General features: G+C 51.8%; 1 protein-coding gene across 3 annotated transcripts in view; it reads left to right on the forward strand.

The window, feature by feature from the left end:
- SRGAP3 (SLIT-ROBO Rho GTPase activating protein 3) overlaps window positions 1–13,594 on the forward strand; it is a 258,672-nt gene extending 245,078 nt beyond the window's left edge. For all 3 annotated transcript variants that reach the window (XM_067043563.1, XM_059077757.2, XM_067043564.1), the window contains 4 exons: window positions 783–963; window positions 2,129–2,278; window positions 4,460–4,787; window positions 8,653–13,594. In XM_067043563.1, the coding sequence (XP_066899664.1) occupies window positions 783–963; window positions 2,129–2,278; window positions 4,460–4,787; window positions 8,653–9,066 (1,073 nt within the window). In that variant the 3' untranslated portion in view covers window positions 9,067–13,594. The remainder of the gene's footprint in view (window positions 1–782; window positions 964–2,128; window positions 2,279–4,459; window positions 4,788–8,652) is intronic.
- The last annotated feature ends 6,272 nt before the right edge of the window (window positions 13,595–19,866 follow it).

Raw genomic sequence — 19,866 nt, forward strand, 5'->3', positions numbered from 1 at the left:
TTAGGGTTGGGTTCTGCTGTTGTCTCTCTTCCTGGCTTGTAGACAGCTGCCTTCTCACTGTGTCCTCACAAGGCCTTTCCACTGTGCACGTGAAGAGACAGAAAGAGAGATCTCCGACGTCTCTTCCTCTTCTCAGAGGGACACCAGTTCTATCAGATTAGGGCCCCACCCTTATGACCTCACTTAAGCTTAATTACTTCCTAAACACCTCATCTCCAAATACCATTACATTGGAAGTTAGGGCTGCAACATTTGGATTTGAGGGAAGACAGAATTCAGTCCATAGCAATGAGCTCTGAAGAGAAGCTTCTGGGAACCCTTAAAAATTGTGTACAATATTTTGCATGGAAGGGAATCCATGTGCAACATCTGTTTGACTTCCCAAAAGGTAAGAACCACTAGTAGTATTATAAGTGAACAAAGAGGGAAAGGGTTCATGGAAAAATGGAAACAGAGCTGGCATTAAGGGATAGAAGAAAAAGAAATTTCTTATAATATTGTTTTAATAAGTGTTAAAAAGTAGAGAACAAGAGGGGCAGTGGAAGGTAAGGATGTAGTATTTCAGCCCCATTTTCCATTGGGGACGTTAGATGGCCTGCCTGAGATCACAGCATGGAGAGTGGATCTGAGCCTAGAACCCAGTGTCCTGAGCCCCAGCCCGTGCTGTTTTCACCAGGCTTGTTGTCTGTGCTGCCCCACAGAAGCCAGGGCCATCTGAGCGAGGCTCCTGGGCTGCTCTTCTGCTGACCTCATAGGTGCTCTTCCCCTTGCTTTCCTTCTAGAAGTGGAGCAGATCGAGGCCATCGCCAAGTTTGACTACGTGGGGCGGTCCCCACGTGAGCTGTCCTTCAAGAAGGGAGCCTCACTGCTACTGTATCACCGCGCCTCCGAGGACTGGTGGGAGGGTCGTCACAACGGCGTGGATGGGCTCATCCCACATCAGTACATAGTTGTACAGGACATGTGAGTGGGAATTGGGATCTTCTGTGAAGAATGCCATGATTGATTAGTGGTGTCTGGAATGGGCACAGGAATGGGAGTACTGGATTGTATGACAGCAATTTGCTCTCCCTGGTATGACACACTTGGTCTTCCGTGAGAATGGATTATGTCTAACCTCCCTTTGAATGGTGACCCACTTAACCAATAAGCAAATTGCTCATCCTTCAGAGTCCACAGGGACAGTGTTTGGTGCCCTTGGCTCGCCATCCCGGCCCACCTGACAGCCTCCAGGGCATTTATCACCCACTATGGTTCTCAGTGTCCGGTGGATCTTGCCCTATACCTCCACCCTCCTGGGCCTTCCCTGTAGCCAGTGGCCATCCCACTCCCCTCTTAATAGCCCACCATTCTCTACCCTGAGGTGGCTGTCTCAGGACATGGGCAGAAACAATCATCCCCTCATTTCCAGCTAAGAGGGTACTATTTTTTAAAAAAGAATTTTAGACATTAAAAAAAAGCCCTACATCCCAAATACCTAGCCCCACCATAATGCCCAGAAAGTCTACACCTTCCATTCTTTGAAAGCCTTTGAAGTTTCCTGCACACACTCCCTCCGAGCTCCAGGCTGCCTCAGGTGGAACTGATTACCAAGGAAGCCGCCCACAAGCTGGGCCTCAAGGGGAGGGGGACAGAGGCATATGTCTTGATGGCAGAGGGGACGGTCTGGAGACAAGAGAAAAGTCCAGAGCTCGGCAAACAGCAAGAGGATCCAAAGCAGCCCTCTGACGTCCCCAGGCCTCTGAGGGCAGGGAGAGGGCATGGGGGGGGGGGAGGCGGACAGGGCACCCCAACAAGCTCCAGGCCCCTCACACCTGTTCAAAGCCCCGGGTGCGGGGAGGGATGGAGATGCCTTCCTCCTCCCTCACTGGACCCTGAAACTGCTGCTCATCGCCCAGGGGTCAGCTTGCAGGCCCCCTCCCCCATTTCTCCCCTTTAGCTTGTCCCAGTCTCGAGCAGCTGGGAGAGAAGAGCCTAGATGAAGGGGGAGGAGAAGGTAGACGTGGGCGGTGCCACAGAGGGCCTCCTGCTAGAGAAGCAGCAGCGGCTCCGCCATGAGGTGTGTGTGGATCCAGCCCCTCAGGGCTGGAGCAAAGCCCTCCCAATTCATGTCTGTCCTTCTCCCCAGGGACGATGCGTTCTCGGACAGCCTGAGCCAAAAGGCCGACAGCGAGGCCAGCAGTGGGCCACTGCTGGACGACAAGGCCTCCTCCAAAAACGACCTCCAGTCCCCCACGGAGCACATCTCGGATTACGGCTTTGGGGGGGTGATGGGCCGGTAGGAAACGCGGATTCATTCTTTGCGGCTAGTACAGTGCTGGTTTGTGTCTGACTGGGGAGAAGCAAGGGCACAGGAGGGAGAGAGGGAGGCTGTCGTGGCCCCTTCTTCCCCACAAGATAGGACATGGGGCACATCTGGTGGGCTGGCTGGAACTGGCCTAGAATGTCAGGTAGAAAGTGATGCAGCTTGGGGCAGAGGTGGAGAAAGAGGAGGAAAGACATATATTGCCAAACAATGCTTTTTATTTAAAATAATAAATGGGAAAGAGAGAGTTGCAAATTGGCAAGTATTTTTCCTCTCTCTCTCTCCAGTTCTTACACCTCCTCCCCACTTTCTGTTGAAGACCTAGGTTGTTATATTTTAAAATGTAAAGCTCACTTAGTCCCTGAAGTGCACTGCAGAACCAGAAGTCTCACACCCACTTCCTGGGGGGAAATTGACACTCGGCTCCACCCACGTATTTGGTGGGAGCAGATTTGCCAATTTCTTCACTCCTGCTTGTGGGCGGGGCTATCACATGATCTCTCTGCCAGGTAAGGAGCTGGGCTCCTCACTTCCTCTACAGGTATAGTCCAAAGCACGTGGTTGTTTAAAAAAAAAAAAATACGGAAAAAAAATAAGGAAAAGAGAAGGAGGGAGAGAGGGAGGCTGTCGTGGCCCCTTGTTCCCCACAAGATGTGATGTTGAAAAGGAAAGCTGGCAGTGTGTCACTGCTTTCTTAATCAGATTCTCAAAATGTCATATTCTTTGTTTTTCTGGTGGAGAGGTCATGGGATCAACCCACACGTGGGGTACTTGCAGATAAAGCCAGAGAAACCAGCCACAGTAGGAATGTATGTTTGTGAATTTATTTCAGCAAAAGTCCCAGTGCCTCTTTTCAGTGTATTCCGTCCGGTTCAGGGTGCTGATAAGTGATAGAATCAGGGGAGATGGACGGTTGGGGTAGGTAGATGACAGAGTCATGGTCCTTTGACTTCCAGGGGGGCCGTATCTTCCCCTGCCTCAATTTCCCTCTCCCTCTGTCCTCTCTCATCTACCTCCTTCACGTTCTTTCTTTCCCAGTACTCTTCCTCTCGAACACCAATGCTTTGGTCCTGTTGGGGTGCCCACGGGCGGGGCTTAGCTTGGCTGGTGGCACTGGGTCTGAAGCGCGGCTGGCCACACTGAGCTTGGTCCCCGTCACAGTCGGCCCCTCTTCGCCACCCCCTCGCCACTTGCGGCCTTCCCTCCCCTCCCCCCCAGTGCCTTTGAGTCTTCAGCGACCTCCATAGGACACAGCAAAATCTCCTGTGGGTAGAACCTCTGCAGAGTGCTTTCCCACCCACTGGACCTCCCTCAGAAGGTGGGCAGGGAATATTACGCCCATTTAACAGATTAGTAAAGTGGGTCTGAAAGAGGTCACTGGAAAGTCTGTGACAGAGACAGGACAAGGATTCGCCTTCCTGATAGACACTCTAGTCCCCTTTTCACTCCACCACAGCCTCCCTGAGGGGGGAAAGGTACCCAAGCGCACGAAAGGTGTTCCAGTGCTGCACATTTTCCTCTTCATGACTAGTTGTCCAAGGTCTGGAAAAGCCTCGTAGGAACAGCCCTTTGGTGACAACGATGGGTTGTGGTCAGTTCCCAGGGGGCCTCCTGAGCCTAGAGCCCAGTGTCCTGAGCCCCAGCCCACGCTGTTTCCACCAGGCTTGTTGTCTGTGCTGCCCCACGGAAACCAGGGCCATCTTGCAGGGAGCTTGCAGGGAGCTGGTCACTCTTTGGTATAGTCAAGCCTCAATGCCTCAGACCAGTCAGAGGCCCTTTGGAAACATGGAGACCTCTAAACCTCTTAAGAACATACCACGAGCCCACCTAACCGGGAGCGAAGTGTTCCCAGGTTGAAATCCTCCTGGCCCTGACCTAACGTGCAGATGAGATTCACTGTGTAATTGGCACCACCACCGGCTGGAGCTTGGAACGCCCCCGACTCCTTCGTGTGAGCAGATGAAACCCGCTGGCCTGAGTCATGTGCTCAGACAGTGCCTCCCCTGCAGAACCGCGGAGTCTGGCTGAGCGAGGCTTTACTATACCCACTCCCTAGCCTAGTGTGTAGCGTGTGGCCTGGGCCTTGGCTGACCCGGGTGACACTGGCCAGGGTTGACCTCTGCCCCATGCCCCCACCCCCTGGCTCCTTTGCAGAGTGCGGTTACGATCTGATGGAGCAGCCATCCCCCGGCGCCGAAGCGGGGGAGACACACACAGCCCGCCCCGGGGCCTGGGCCCCAGCATAGACACGCCACCCCGGGCCGCCGCCTGCCCCAGCAGTCCCCACAAAATCCCCCTCTCCCGGGGGCGGATCGAGAGCCCCGAGAAGCGGAGGATGGCGACGTTCGGGAGCGCCGGCAGCATCAACTACCCCGACAAGAAGGCGCTCTCTGAAGGGCACTGCATCCGGTCGACGTGCGGCTCCACCAGGCACAGCAGCCTGGGGGACCACAAGTCCCTGGAGGCCGAGGCCCTGGCAGAAGTAAGGGCTGGCGGGAAGGCAGGCTGCGCCAGCCGACACCCAGGGGGCAGCGGGTGGGCCCCTGCAGACGGGGGAGCCCCTTTGCCCTTCAGGCCGGGCTCAGGCTGTGCCAGAACGTGAGGTAGATAATGAGCTGGCCCCGCCGTGGGAGCGGAAGCTGGATGGGTGCAGCTGCTGGCGGGGGCTCCTGTGAACACCCAAGGGCCCCGTCTCCAGGGCCAGAGGTGGGATTCCCGGGTGCAGGGGTGTGGTAATGGCAGACGTCTCCGTAAGACGGCAAGATTGTGCTCTTCATGTTTTCATTTGTTCATCTTTTCATTCATGCGTTCATTTGTTCATTCATTTATTGACAAATACTGACTGAGCCTCTGTTGTGTGTCAATCACTGGCTGGCACTGAGAGTATAATTGACCTAAAATGGATCCAGGCCCCGCCCACATGGAGCTTATGGTTTAGAGAAGAGAGAGACGCCAACCAGTAACACACAGAGCTGTGAAATGGCAGCCGGGTCAGGAGTCTTGAAGGAGGGGACTCTGCGTTTCAAGAGGGCTTAGAGTTTTGTGTTTTTTTAAATAACTCTTTAAAAATCTGGGTGAGAAACCTGTGTGGTTTTTACACTTGCCAAACAAACCAAACAAATTCATCTAAGAAATTTTTATGAAAGTTTGTTTAAATTGTTTAATAATTTGCATAGCTACTTTCCTGTGTTTTTGATAGTTTTACCAATAGTTCAGAAGTTTCCATTTTTCCCTCTGGAACCTGGCAGTGTGCCCATTATGTATCCCCTTCCCATTGTTTTCTCCCAGTTTAGAAAAGAGAGACAATTAGAACCTTCAGGTCGGTTAAGATTCTATTGTGAAGAGTGGCCTTGAATCCCAGTTCAAGAGGGGAAGGGAGAGCTGAGAGCTTGAGGGCTGCGTTCTAGAGGAGGCCGGTAAAGGTTCTCAGGAATATCAACACAGCAAGTGAAACTCCTTGCAGGATCCAGTTTGGCCCCAGGTCCCAATGCCACTCCCAAGCTATCAGCACCTTGGCATATGGGTCCAGCAGAGCAGGCAGGCAGCCTGTCGGTCCCTCCATTGCTGGAGGCCATTCTCCTGGGAAGCATTGCCCTAGCATCCACCGTCAGCTGGAAGCTCAGGCCACCCGAGGCCTGGCCCAGAGCCCTTTACACGGAGAATCAAATGCAGTCTACGCCACTGTTTCCAAAGTAGGTCCCACAGTAGACTAGTTCCATGGGGTATTAATGGAAGGGAAAAAGGTGTTCTATGGTCAAGAAAGTTTGGGGAATGCTGGTCTGGCAAATTTGAATGGGTTGTCTGCAACAAGAATTATTAAATACGTTGATGTGCATTGTTAATCTTCAAGAAAGAGAGCAGAACACAGCCATCTCCCAGACTTCTTTGACCTTTAGTCACAGAGCATTTTGCAAGAGCGGCCTAAAGAATACACGCGGGGCATGCCTCTCCCACTTTCCGTTTGCAGACATATCTACGCACTCGAATTTGATAGCTGCCATTCAATAGCAAAGCATGGGAAACGGTATGTAAGTAGCCAAGGGCACCCTGTTAGGCCTCCAGCCTGCTCAGCATTGGCTCTGATGAGCGCTTGACATTGCAGGCTGCGGAGGGCAACTAGGTAGTAGTAGGTGGAGTTACCTGAAATCCTCTGGTCTCAAAATGCCTTTTAGGATTTAGATTGGAGCCCAGTTAAAGAGGCAGCGTGGGGCTCTGGCAGCACCACCATCCAAGGTGGGGAGGTCTCGTTTGGGAGGAGGTGAAAAGGGATCATTTCCCCCGCTGGCCGTGCTCCCCGGCACCTCTCTGCAGCTCCACTCTGAGATCACAGCATCACCTCTCAGACTAACGCAAGGCTCACGCCTAAACCCCCCAGCTGATCTTTCTCTGAGCTCGCTGTCTTCCTGGCTCACGCTCTGCGAGGGTGGAGTGGTGGTGGTGGGGATGGCGGTGGAGGGGCGATAGTTATATTTTATTGATTAGTTTTGCCTTTTGGCTCCTGCTGGAGTAGAGCAGACAGAGTAGTGATGTCAGTGGGGGACTTTAAGCAGACTGGGACGTGGAAGGCGGGCTTGATCACCGCAGGGTTGGGATGTAGCAAAGGTGGGGACAGGACTGCCTTCTCTCCTGGCAGGCGGGACCCCCGTCACAGCCCCACAGCTATTCCTTGTAGATAAAGGCACAAACAGCATCTTCTTTCAAGTAGACAGTGTTATGGGCCAAGGATAAATGCTTCCTGGGGAAGCCTAAATGCTAATATTAGCCATTAGCTAATCATCAGTAGTCTCTTCACAAAGCAAAATGATAGGCTGGGACCCTGATGGAGCCCAGATTGGAGCCTGTCGTGGAGGCCCAGTGGGCAGGAGCCGCCTGAGGCCAGGCAAGGAGGGGAGGTGAAAGAAGACTTGGACGGGGAAGCGGCCGGCAGGACATCTGAGGGCCCCAGCCCCATCTGTCTGACCAGGCTTTCAGTTTTCCCAGAGTTGCCCCAGGGCAGAAAAGCTAGTGTGTCTCAATAGTCGACCCGGAGCCTGAGGTGGGCCAGCACCTTCCAGCAGCGGTTCTAAGCGCTGTCCCTCCTTGTCCTCTCGGTGGCCCAGCTCAGCCTGAGCAGCTCCCCCGCCTCTGTGTGGAGGCACCCCTGGGAAGCCCCACGGGAGCCGAGGACTCTGGCTGAAGGGAGTGTGAAAACCACCATCCAGCGGTTCACAAAGTGTCATCACGTCCGCCGTCTCATCCCATCTTCACGGCCAGCAGGGGGCTTTCAGCCCCTGGACTGAGTGAGGCGCAGAGCCATTGAGACTTGCCCGAGGTTGCTCAGCAGTGGTAGCAGAGGAACCTTTTTCCCTCCCAAACCTGGGCTCTGCATCCAGGCCCAGGGCTCCTGGCTGAAATGCTGCCGTCCAGCTCCAGCGCCCACTCCTGGAATGCTGAGCCCCAGGTCGGCCCTCTGGGCTGCCAGAATCTCTCTCTGTGTCATTCAAAGCGCTCTCATACTGATGAGCTCTTGAATATCACAATATCCCTGGGAATAGTGTAGGCAGAAGAAGATTTTTGTTGCTTTTTAAATTTTCCATTAAAAATTTTTTTTTTCTGATTATAATACAGAGAAGAAAGTAACAGTCCCATCATCCTGGGGTGAGCATTGCAAACATTCTCATATACAACCTCCACACAAATTTCCTATGGACAAAGGAGAGATATATCTTTTAATAATAATAGTTAGGGGCATGAACGCTGGAGCCAGAACTACTATGCTGCTAAGTAGCTGTGTGACCTCGGACAAGTTACTTAGCCAGTCTGAGCTTCTATTTCCTCATGTGTGACGTGAGCATAATGGTAGCTCCTACCAGATAAGTGAGAGGATTAAATGAATTGTTAGGGGAAGGGGCTTGAATTGGTGCTCGGTATTAGCTCTTATTGCCATTGTTATTGTCATTATTTGGAAGTACTAGGTACCAGGTGCCGTGCCACGCTCTTCGCAGGTACCGTATCATTAAATACACTCATCAGCCCCTTGAGGTCAGTACTGTATGCGTCTCTAATCTACAAATGAAGATTCTGAGACTCAGAGAGGTAAGGTGGCTTGCCCGCAGTCACACAGCAGGGAAGTCACAGAAATAGGATTTGGAGCCAGGTCTGTCTGACTGCAGAGCCTGCCACCACTAGGTCTGCAATACACTGATTTTCCTTATGGTTATAAGACTCCCTGGGTTCGAATCCCCATCCCTTCCTTGAGATTTGTGGGAAAGCCTCCCTAAGAAACCTACGAGCTAGATAGCAGCCCCAGAAGGGTTAGATCCCAGGCCTCCAGACCCTGTGCTGACGAGCGCTCTCCCTGTCCCCAGGACATCGAGAAGACCATGAGCACAGCTCTGCACGAGCTGCGGGAACTGGAGAGGCAGAACACAGTCAAGCAGGCGCCAGATGTGGTGCTGGACACCCTGGAGCCCCTGAAGAACCCGCCAGGCCCCATCGGCTCAGAGCCGGCCAGCCCCCTGCACACCATCGTAATCCGTGACCCCGACGCCGCCATGCGTCGCAGCAGCAGCTCCTCCACCGAGATGATGACCACCTTCAAGCCAGCCCTGTCCGCCCGCCTGGCCGGCGCCCAGCTGCGCCCACCCCCCATGCGGCCGGTGCGGCCCGTGGTCCAGCATCGGTCCAGCAGCAGCAGCAGCTCGGGCGTGGGCAGCCCGGCCGTGACGCCCACCGAGAAGATGTTCCCCAACAGCTCGGCCGACAAGTCGGGCACCATGTGACCTGCGGGGTGGCGGGCACCGCCCTGGCCCGCCGTGGCCCGCCGTGGCCGAGGGTGGCCTTTGTGACTCCCACATCCTCCCGGTGCTCCTGGCCTTGTCGGGCGGGGCCCAGAAGGTCAGCCTGGGAGCGGGTCTGTGTGGAGCTGAGGCCCAGGCCCGAGCCACAGCTCGCCTTCAGCCATGTGAATCCACAGGCCTCCCTCCCGTGTGCACACAGACGGCCAAGCGGTGAGGAGCAGCTGCCCAGCCGGAGCCTTTCCCGAGATCGTGGCAGATGTTAATGGCTTCACCCGCGTATCGTCACTGGAAAGTTATTCTCTCGACATTCTCTCTACACGCATCCATACGTGTGTATGTATGTGTATGTGCATATGTACACGTATATATGTACGTATGTGTCTGTAGGAGTGTGTGTGTATATATATATATTTATGCATCTATATACATATACTAGATCTGGACACACATATGAAATGTATATAGGATCTCCTCTTTCTTTTTATGAAACTTAGATTTACCTCAGACCCATGCCACCAAACATCTCCCGCTGAGTTATTTGGTGGGATTTGCAGGGACTTTTCTGGGAGAATTTAAGGCCCACAGTAACTGCGAATGAAGCAATATACCACTAACCTGCAGAAAAACAAAACCAGTCTCCCACTGTCTCCAGAAGTTGTGGCCTTCCAGAACAGTCTGCCCCTAAAAGAAGGGTGGGGCAGGCGGTACCCCGGGCAGGCTGCTCCCAGAGGTGGGGAACCCTTTACAGAGCCCCTCCCTGTCCACCCCAGAGACCCTGCCTTTCCACATGGAGGCCAAGACCAACTGCACCCCAAAGGCATGGAGGACGTTGGCGAGAAGAGCCCTGACCGCAGCGGCCTGTGTTCGTCCGTAGAAGAGGGGATGGTGAGAGCCTGAGCCCCATCGTAGTGCAGTGTTATGTGTGGTTGGGAAAAAGGAAAAAAAACCAAACACAGTGGTGTGGAACACTTCAAAACCTAGAAACGCTGTAGGAATAAATCTGTGGTAACTATAGAGGTTTAACTTATACCATTTTCAAACTATTTAATTTTGTCTTTTCCTCTTTCTACTAATTATACTGTGTCAAAATCTGGAGCTAAACAGGCAAGGAGACTTTGAGTCCCATCATTTTAATTTGAAATCAGGCCGTGATGCGCTCTGGCTGGTGGCCTCTTGCATGAAGCACACGGGGCCGTAGGTGCCCACCTCAGACCAGGGCCGGGGAGGGAGTCCTCGGCACTTGCCGTCCTAGAGAACGCTTTGGTGGACTTTATGCAATGAAATAAGCTTCCCTCTCCCCTTTCCCTTCCCTTTTGCCCACCTCCTCCAGCACATTTAACTCAATTGAAAATATGGGGTTAGGTTGGGGGAGCGTGTCACTCACCTCACTGAACCTCAGTTTCCTGCTCCATAAAAATGTAAGCGGGCAAGCCGTGCAACCTAGAAAGCATTGTGCCAACACGATTGCGCTTTTCACGGTCGCCACTAAGGTGAACGCTATCCAGCGCCTTCCTTTTGAAACCTCCTAATGGCATTTGAGAAGGGGGCGGTGGAATTTTCCTACCAGCTTCATAAAGAGCCATGAAGCACGGTCCTGCAGGTACATCACCTCTTGACATTCCATCATCACCATTCCAGCCCATTGGATTAAGTCTCGCCCTCTCCTCTGGCCCCCAGACGGGGGGGACCTATGAAGCCACGTTACCTAGGTGTATAGGGGTGGTGAGCCACGCTGCCTTGCCTGAAGCACTGGCCTTGAGAGCACACAGTGGAGGAAAGAATAAGAAAGGGCACAAAAAGAGAATGCCAGGGAGAGGCCAGCGACAAACTTGACCTTCCTTGTTTTGCCTATAACTCCTGGAACTGAAAGAGCCTCAGAACGAGCTAGGAGCCCTCTGTCTTTTTAGCACCCATATGACAGGTCAGGAGAGGAAGCAAGGCCTTAGGATGGCCGTGACTTGTCCAAGATTTAATAGATGGCTGAGAGTGGGGCTGGGTCTAGCTCCTAAAGTCATTTATTTGCAAGGATGCTGTGATGTTCAGCAGGGTAAGAGACTTCTCATTTCTACCCCAGAGAGACTCCCAGACCTGAAATGCAGTGGCCTCCTGTGCAAAATGTCACATTCTCTGCCATGACTACCAGATGAAAAGTGAAAATCTGAGTGGACAGATCTGTTGCCTGAAATACATAACACCAGTCAGATCATGTGGATTTTCCTCTGAAATGACTAACTTCATCTTTCCTTATTGAAGATAGGCCTGCCTTTCACTGAATTTCCTGAGGGCAGAGCCTTTGCCGTTTTCTTGAGGCACCTATTCTTCCATTGGGAAATGGCTGGTGAGTTCACCTTTAGGGAAGCTCACACCCCACTCATCCAGCTCCAAGTCTGAGCCTTGACGCAGAACCACGTGGAAAAATACTCGCCCCTGCCCCACCCGTCTGGCGCTCTGCATGTCTCAGGCCCCCCCCACGCGCATCCAGGCCCGCCCGCTCTCACGAGCACCGGCATTCTCTTCCTGACTCCTGCCTGTGTCAGTCCACTCTATCTTGCTGTATTTGCTTAAATGCTGGAAAGTAACTGTGAAAATGTGAAACTGTAATTTTTAAAAAGGCTACAAAGAAATCACAGCCAATGCCACTCACCAAATCTTTGCACCTAGTAGATAGATCAATGTAAAAAACAAGTACCAGAAACCTAACTGTACAGTGAGCGTGGGGGAAAACGTAGTAACCTAGTTAGTAGTCCTCAGTATAACCAGTTGTACAAGGGGAAGTGGTGTTTACCTGCTTGTCCATCACGATTACCGAAAGCTGTACTGATCGGTTCATTGATAACGGGCAATTTTTTTTTTTTTTTTCTTCACAGAACGGTTTCTTAACCTTCAACTTACCCTGAGGTCAAGCCTTTTGTCTTTATGTGTTACTGGTGTTCAGTCTCTTTTAGGAATGAACCAGCAAGGTGTTCATTTAAACCTGACCAAAGACAATTCATTCCTGGTCTAGTTTCCTGGGCCTGGGGCCCAGCCTCCGGCCGCTAAGGACCTTTCTTGGATAAAACGGAGAATGAGCCGTGCTTCCTACCCCTCTCTCACTCTTTCCCTTTAGTCCCCTTTCCTCTTAAAGAGCTGCTCTGAGCTGTGGGATTCTGTGAAAAATTCTTGCCTTTCCTTGTTTTCAGTGCTAACGATTTCTCACCTTGAAGCGCCTTTTGAACCCCAGACAGAGTGCACAGCTGGAGGGAATTGTCAGCTTGGGAATTAGACTCGGGAGTCTTTTCTCTGAGGTCACTGGGCCCAGGGGCAGGAGAGAAACGGATTCCCGAGGGACGAAAGGTTCCTGTCCGTGAAGAAATCCAAGTGGGAAGGGATGCAGGGAAGTGGAGTCATGCCTCGGCTGCCGGCAGAACTAGCAGCTCAGCGATCTGCCTTATAAACAAACACTCCAGAACTGGCTGGTGGTACCCCCAGGGGGCCAGCAAGGGAAGGGCCCGGCGTGGGGCTTGCTTCCCTGTTGGAGGCCCTCGGAGTGCCTTGTCGGGGGGATTTCTTTCTCATTCAGGAGGCACGGATGCAGAGGACTTCCTGGGACCTGGTCATTACCCGGTGCTCAGCGCACGTACGCAGCTGACGGCAGACCACGAGGCCTAATGGAATGGTTCTTCCTCTCAGTCTCTCTGTCCCTAACTTTTCATACTAGAGCAAATGCCTCATCCTCCTGAGAAACCCAGAAAGAAGGACGGCTGGCTCACAACTGTGGGGGTTAGGGGCTGCTGGGTTCAGGGAGGGAGGCCTGGAGGAAAAGGCAGGAAGCGGGTGAGCCGAGGTGTTGCTGAGATGATTTTCTGCTGTGCAGAGCTAATGGTGATGTTTCATGGCAAATGCCCCAGTTCTCTGGGGTCCCCACTCCTCTGCGCAGCCGTGTGGAGAATTCCGCACGTACCCAAAGCTGCTGGGGGAGCTGAGGGCAGGGGGGCTTTGCTGCCAGGTCTGCGTCCTCCTTGCTTCTCTGAGGTTGATCTGCCAGGGTCCCGCTGTCTCCATCCTCTGGGACTGCCCCTTGCTGACACCTCTCTGTGTGAACTGTCCCAGGCAAACGACAGCCTTGAACCAGAACAGCCAGCGTGCATTTTGCTTTCCTCGAATGGAAGTAGCTTCTGGCCAGAGTTTCTTCTGCTCAGGCTCTAGTCCCCAGCAGTGTGACTGTTGACACGGTTTGGCAGTAGGTTTGGTTCTGATTGCTTCAGAGTGGCTGGTCTATTTCGTTTCCTTTGGTTTCCTTCCTCCCCAAACTGTCAGGAAAATCAAACCGAAACCACCCTAGGAAATTGCTGGTCGCCTGTCCCCATGTGGTGATAAGTGTTGCCCTCTCCCGGACATCATTTCTCTACCTTGCAACCCAGCGCCCGTGCTGTAGCGTGTCGGACCGGATCCTCTGTCGCGTGTTCTGATGGTGCCTGCTGGTTTGACGTGGAGCTATCCTGTGAAATAAAACAGCTTAACTTTTCTCAAACGTGCTCCGGTGGCTTTTTGGAAGGGTGAGGTCGCCCGTTGGGGATGGGGAGGGCCCAGGGGGGTGTTGCTACCCTCCGGTCCACGGTCAGCGTGCTTCCCCCGGGGAAGCATCCCTGAAATGTCCTTTAGCTCCGATGGAACACCGCGAAGGCCAAGTTTCCAGAGAGGACTGCGTCCGCTGCGGAGCTAATTGAAGGAGGTAAGTGTGGGGTGCCTGCTGGGAAAGCGAGAACCAGGACTGTGAGAGCAAAGGCACGGGGGAGGGGGAGCTGTCGTCTGCGGAGAGGCCTTCCTGAGTTTACGACACATAAGCGGAGGCCACAGGGTACTATTGCCAGTGCGACTGCATACGCAGCATTTTAGCATCTGTTGTCTACACACGTGATACAGCCCCTTGGAATTGTGTGTGTGTGTGCATGTGTGAAGTGTTTGTTGATCACTTATTTCTGTCCCAGGCACTAGATGAAGCATGCATTTCTCAGCCAATTCTCAAAGCAGCTATTGAAGGTAAGTACCTTTCTTAAACCCCATTCTGCAGGAGAGGAAACAGAGGCTCTGAGAGGCTAAGCAACTTGTCCAAGGTCAGGCTAGGAAGTGAAGGAGCCCGAATGTGAGCCCAGCCCCTCTGACCCTGCAGCCGTGCTGTTTACACATTCATTGTCCTGCCTGCCCTCAAGCAAGCTCATCACAGTGGGATTGGCGGCAGGATCCCCTGATGAAGGTAGCTCCCTGCGGGCCGTAGTCAAGGAATACTCCGGGCCTTTCCTTTCCAGTGAGCCCTCTGGTGGATCTTCGCCCAGGGGCCTTTGCAGAAGAGAACAAGGTCTTCTGCCAGCCTCAGGGAATCCATCGGTCCCCCCATAGCCACTCACCACTCAGTGGCGGCCTTTTGCTAATTCAGGCTCCAATGCGGTGCAGCCTGCTGAGGGTCTGGATCTTGGGTGCATTCTGTAATCTGTTTACTGGCTCACAGCAACCATGCTCGCTTGAGAACCCCCCAAAAGGAGCCTGTCATTCAACAAGTGTGTGGTAAGCACCTTGGCGTGAGCCTTGCCCCGAGTTGGCTGCTGGGGAGACAGATGGACGAGACCCAGTTCCTACCCGCAAGTTGCTTGCAGTCTAATTGCACGAGACGATCGCTCCAGAATCCTGAAATCAACTGTGACTCATTAAGGCAACGATGAAAAGGACAGCATCTGCGACCCATAGAGGCACAAAGAAAGGACACATTTTAGCTGCCTGATGGCTTTGTCAGCCCCAAAGCAGTCCATTGCTGGACTGCCCACTTCTGGGCATATCTGTTTAGGACTCTGCGAGGGACAAGCTATCCAACCCACATAACCTTAAGAAAAGAGAATTTACTCGCTCACATAGCTGGGAACTCCAGGCTAGGACGGGCTCCAAGCACGGATGGTCTGAGAGTGGCGTGGTCTCCTGGCCGCAGTCCCCTCTTCTCAGGCTGGCTCTACTCAGCTCTGCCTGGTAACTTTATTCTCACAGGGCTCTCCGATATTTTGCGATTGCCCGATGGCTGTGGAAGCTCCTCACGCCTGCACCTCCTCAGCTTCAACACAAGGAAAGTCTGAAGTTTGATTCATCTCGGTCAGAATTACGCTGCAGTTCATCCCCGAAGCAGCCAGAGGGTCTAAACAAGCCCTGGTAGTGTCAACCCCACCCATACCTTCTATCAGAAACGAATAGTTGCCCAAAGGAGATCCTGGGGGCTGTCCTTGTGCTGTAGACCATGATAAATACTAAATGGTCACTGAGTTGTAGAGCGGTTAGTTACGCAGCAATAGCTAACTGATAGGCTAGAAAAATGCTCATGCGGATATACTCCAACTTTGCGCTTATCCCTGGACTCCAGGTTAACTTAACGATAATAAAACTAATACTCATCAAGCACATGCTGGATGTTCTTCCAAGAACACAGTGCAGAGTACTTCAGATGCTTCACCTCACTGAAACCTTAAGACCATCCACAGGGGTAAATTCTGTTAGCATCCCTATTTGATACATGAGGAAGGTGATGTGCAGGGGCTTTAAGCCCAGGATTCCATACCTGCTCTGGTCCTTTCTATGACCCCTGCCCCCATCTCTAGGTAAGTGCTCTGTCTTCCCACGGCACCCATTGCCTAAGAGGAGTCCAGCCACCCTCGTGGATGTGAATGGGGACTGCAAGGCCAGACTGCCTGGGTTTGAATCCTGGCCTCCCCTCCTTACCAGCAGAGAAGGCTCAGGAAAATTATCTACAGGTCTGTCCCTCAGTTTTGTCACCTCTTAAGCAGGGACGGTGATAGTACCTGCCTCGGAGGCTTGTCGTGAGAAGTGGATAAGTTAGTACATAGAACACGCTTGGGACAGTGCCTGGCGCAGAGAAAACCCTCAATAAGTGTAGCTGCTGTAATGGTGATCTTGCCTTCTGGAGAGCCCTAATCCCAGTGCCCCAGTCCCAAAGCCAAATTTGTTGTTTTCCCCAGTGGGCCTTGGGGGCTTTGTGGAAATCAGCTAGCTCACCACCTGCTTCTGTCCCAGAACCCCAAATGGAAACATATAGGTATATAAATACATCTGTATTGAGCATCTGCTGTGTGCCAGGCCCTGTTCTAAGCAACTTACATGGACTATCTCATTCTCTTCCAACAGAGAGACTATAACGTATGAACCATTGTTGAGCCCCATCAGGTTCAGGGAAGTAAAGTAACTTTCTGAAGATCACACAGTTGATAAGTGGTAAACTTGAATACCTGTGGAAGAGGTCAACTCAAAGCATAGGTGGCTGGCTTCCCCCCTGCCCCCCCGCCCCTGACCCCATATTAATTTCTTTGTTTTCAACACGCCCGGCCTAGGTCTGCATCCCACTGATGGCAGACATATAGACACCCGTGACTGCTCGGACCCACCAAGACTCCCGGTGACGGCTCCTTCCGGGCCCCCAGATATACAGACACTACTTAGACAAAGTGGCTGCAGGAGGGCAAGTATAGGGCTGAATCTGACTCTTTGTCCCCTATAGGCCCAACACAGGCACTTTAGTGAAAGGTCGATTAAATGCAAGGATGAGATTGTTTTTTAAATGCATAAGGAATGCGTGGGGTGATTGCTCTTCTGCGTTTCTTCCTCCAAGCTTGGGCTCACGTCCAGCCCGATACTCTACTGCCATCATGTGGCTGTTTGTAAAATGGCAGGTGGGATCTGTGGTCTCCAATTTTTACTGGGAAAAATTTCAAACTTCGAGAACACAGAGGATAGTATAACCTATTATGTCTATCATCTAGATTTAATAATTATTTAAATTTTTCCAAGTTTGCTTTATATTTTTAAAATTTCAACTAAATCACCAACATCATGATATTTTACCCTGAGATACACCAGCATCATCTCTAAAAATGACATTTTTCTACCTAATGACAGTCGCATGTTTACAGCCAATAAAATTAACAATAATTTCTCAGTATAATTTAATACCTAGTTCATACTCAAGTTTTAACGATTGTTCCCCAAAACGTCTTTTAAAGTTTGGTTTGCTCAAATCAGGAGCCCAACAAGGGTATAGTGGGGTTACATCTCAAGTCTTTTTTATTTTAAAACAAAAATAACCTCTGGTCATGACTTGGGAAGAACTCTGGTTTGCTTTCTGGTAGAATGCCCCATGGTCTGGGTTTGTTTGTTTGCTCCCATGAGCTGTCAATTCGCTGTGGCTGCCCTCCGTGTATGTTTGTGAGGTAATCGAAAATATGTGCACTGGTCTCTGCCCCAGTTCCTGGCACAGAGCTCCTAGAACGCTTTTAAATTCCTAAGTGATAAGATCACTAGGAGTACCTTTTGTTCTAACAAGAGGACTCTGGGTGGGCTCCTGGATGAGTCCGGGATGGGGTCTGGTCACCAGAAAAGCCAAGCCATCATTAGGAGCTTGGAATTTTCAGCCCGCCTCACCCTTCTCTAGACAGGAGAGAGGGGCTGAAAATGAGGTTCATAATGGATCATGCCTACTTGAGGGATCCTCCATAAACTCCCAAAGTAGGGGGTTCAGAGATCTTCCAGGGGGACAAATGCACCCACGCTGGGAGGGTGATGCACCCCAACTCCACCGGGACAGAAGCTCCCGTGCCCAGGACCCTCAAAGATCTCACCCTATATTTCTCTTCACCTGGGTGTTCATCTGAGTCCTTTGTCATATCCTTTAATAAACTGGTAAGTGTGTTTCCCTGAGTTCTGTGAGCCACTTGAGCAAATTAATCGAACTCAAGGAGGGGTCATTAGAACCTCTGATCTACAGCTGTTGCTCAGAAGCCAGGTGATAACGTGAGTTTCTGATTGGCATTGGAAGGGGGTCGGGGAGGCAGGCCTGTGGGACTGAGCCCTTGACCAGCGGGGTCTGACACCGTCTCTGGGTAGACAGTGTCAGAACTGAGTTCAGTTGTAGGACACCCAGCTGGGTCGCAGAGAATTGCTCGTTGTGGGGGAAAACCACGCATTTGGGGGCCAGAGGGGTGCCAAGTGCCACGTGAGGCTAGCGACGGAGACTCACGGGAAGAGAGACGCACGCATTAGGGAGAAGCTGGGCGTTTCCTGCACAGAAGAACTGAGTTTATCTGATTCAGTCTTGTAACCTGGGAATTGGATCTAAATGTTTGATTAGGTTTCGTTTCACCTTTTCAGGCAGGAATGCTTCCTGGAGGGTGAATACTCCACATCATGTCACATCGGGGGGGGGGGGGCGTGCTGTTTGGTGCCCCCTCTCAGGATTGATGAGATGGGTCAGTGGGTTCAGGTGGGTTGACCCTCAGCCTCCCACCATGGCCTGATCATTTGGAACCTAAGTATCCTGTCCCTCAAGAACCTCCCACCCAATGGTCTTACCATGATTTTCTAATTTCACTTCTTCTGTATTTATCAGCTAAAATTCTCGTCAACAGGGGCTAGTATTTCCCTAAAATACAGTTCATTCTGGAGGAGAAGAATAAATGCTTAATTCTTCCTCCTCATCTATCAACCTTCAGAGTAAGAAGCCAATACAATCACAACCTCCAATGGTAGCAAATGAGGGCTTTCTTTTCTTCTGCTGAGACTCATTATAAATTCCTGGATTTTCAAATATTCATTGTATTCCAATCCGTTGCAATCAATATTCTTTCTGTGGCTTAAGTCTGCAGGGGCAGCTTCAGGATGGCTCCATTAGTTTTGGGCAACTCCCTCATTTGGGCACAGTACGATTTTCCAGGCTCCTCTTGCACCTACTCTGCCCCAGACCTAAAATCAGCCATGTCTCCAAGGAGCCCTGATTCCTCTTCATGGGGACAGAATTTAGGGACCCCAATCTGTGCACTACTAAGTGGTGAGGCTGAGATTTGAACTCAGGCAGTATGACTTCAGAGCTGGAGCTGTTAACCTCTCTGACCTCTGGTTAACAACAGGTATTAGTAATAATTATAACTATTACTCCTACTGCTATAACCAGCCGCTCACTACGTGTCAGACACCATGGTGGGTGCTTCCCAAGATTTAAAAAACAAAGTTATTCTAAGAACCCTCTGAGATAGGCATTGTTACTCTTATCCTACAAAGGAGGAAACTGAGGCTCTGAAAGGTGAGTGATTCATCCAAGATCACCGGGTCAGTGGAAGAGCATAGATGCAAATTGAAGTCTGTGCAACTCTAAATCTTGTTCCCCTAGTCACCAAAGAGACTTCTGTCCTGCGTGATTCCCACCCTGTCTCCTTTCAGTGGTCCCCCGCTTTTCTCCCTTAGCCCCAGGCACTCCCTGTATCCCACGGCCCCAGAGCCCCTGGGCCAGGTGATCCGCTCAGGGAGCATTTGTTGGGCACCCCCTGCACTCACAGCTGGGGCTGGGGCACAGCTGGTCTAGTCGGGGAGATGAAGTAATTGCCATGTGGTGTATTGGGGCTATAACATGAGAGGGGCAACCTGCTTTAGCAGCCCCAGAGGGGTGCCCTCAACGTTCCCAAGAGGGCTCTGGGAATCTAAACAGCCTTGAAGAGCCAAAGAATTGGAGCTTGACTAGGGGGCAGGGTGTTTCCAGACATCATGACAGATGGTGGAGATTTTCTGGCACAGGACTCAGCTACACACCCCTGAATTAGTTTCAGGTAGAGGGCTGCCTCCGTATAGGACGAATGGCTTGGAGCCCGCGGAGACAGGAATTGTTGCATAGAAGAATTGTCTTGCTCTGGCACCTGTACAATCCGGCACCAGATTGGAAGCAGAGTACAGATAAGTATCGGGATCGAAGAGAGCAGAAGATGGCTC

The sequence above is a fragment of the Kogia breviceps genome, chromosome 10 (genome assembly GCF_026419965.1).
Source record: "Kogia breviceps isolate mKogBre1 chromosome 10, mKogBre1 haplotype 1, whole genome shotgun sequence".
In the NCBI taxonomy this organism is placed as follows: domain Eukaryota; kingdom Metazoa; phylum Chordata; class Mammalia; order Artiodactyla; family Physeteridae; genus Kogia; species Kogia breviceps.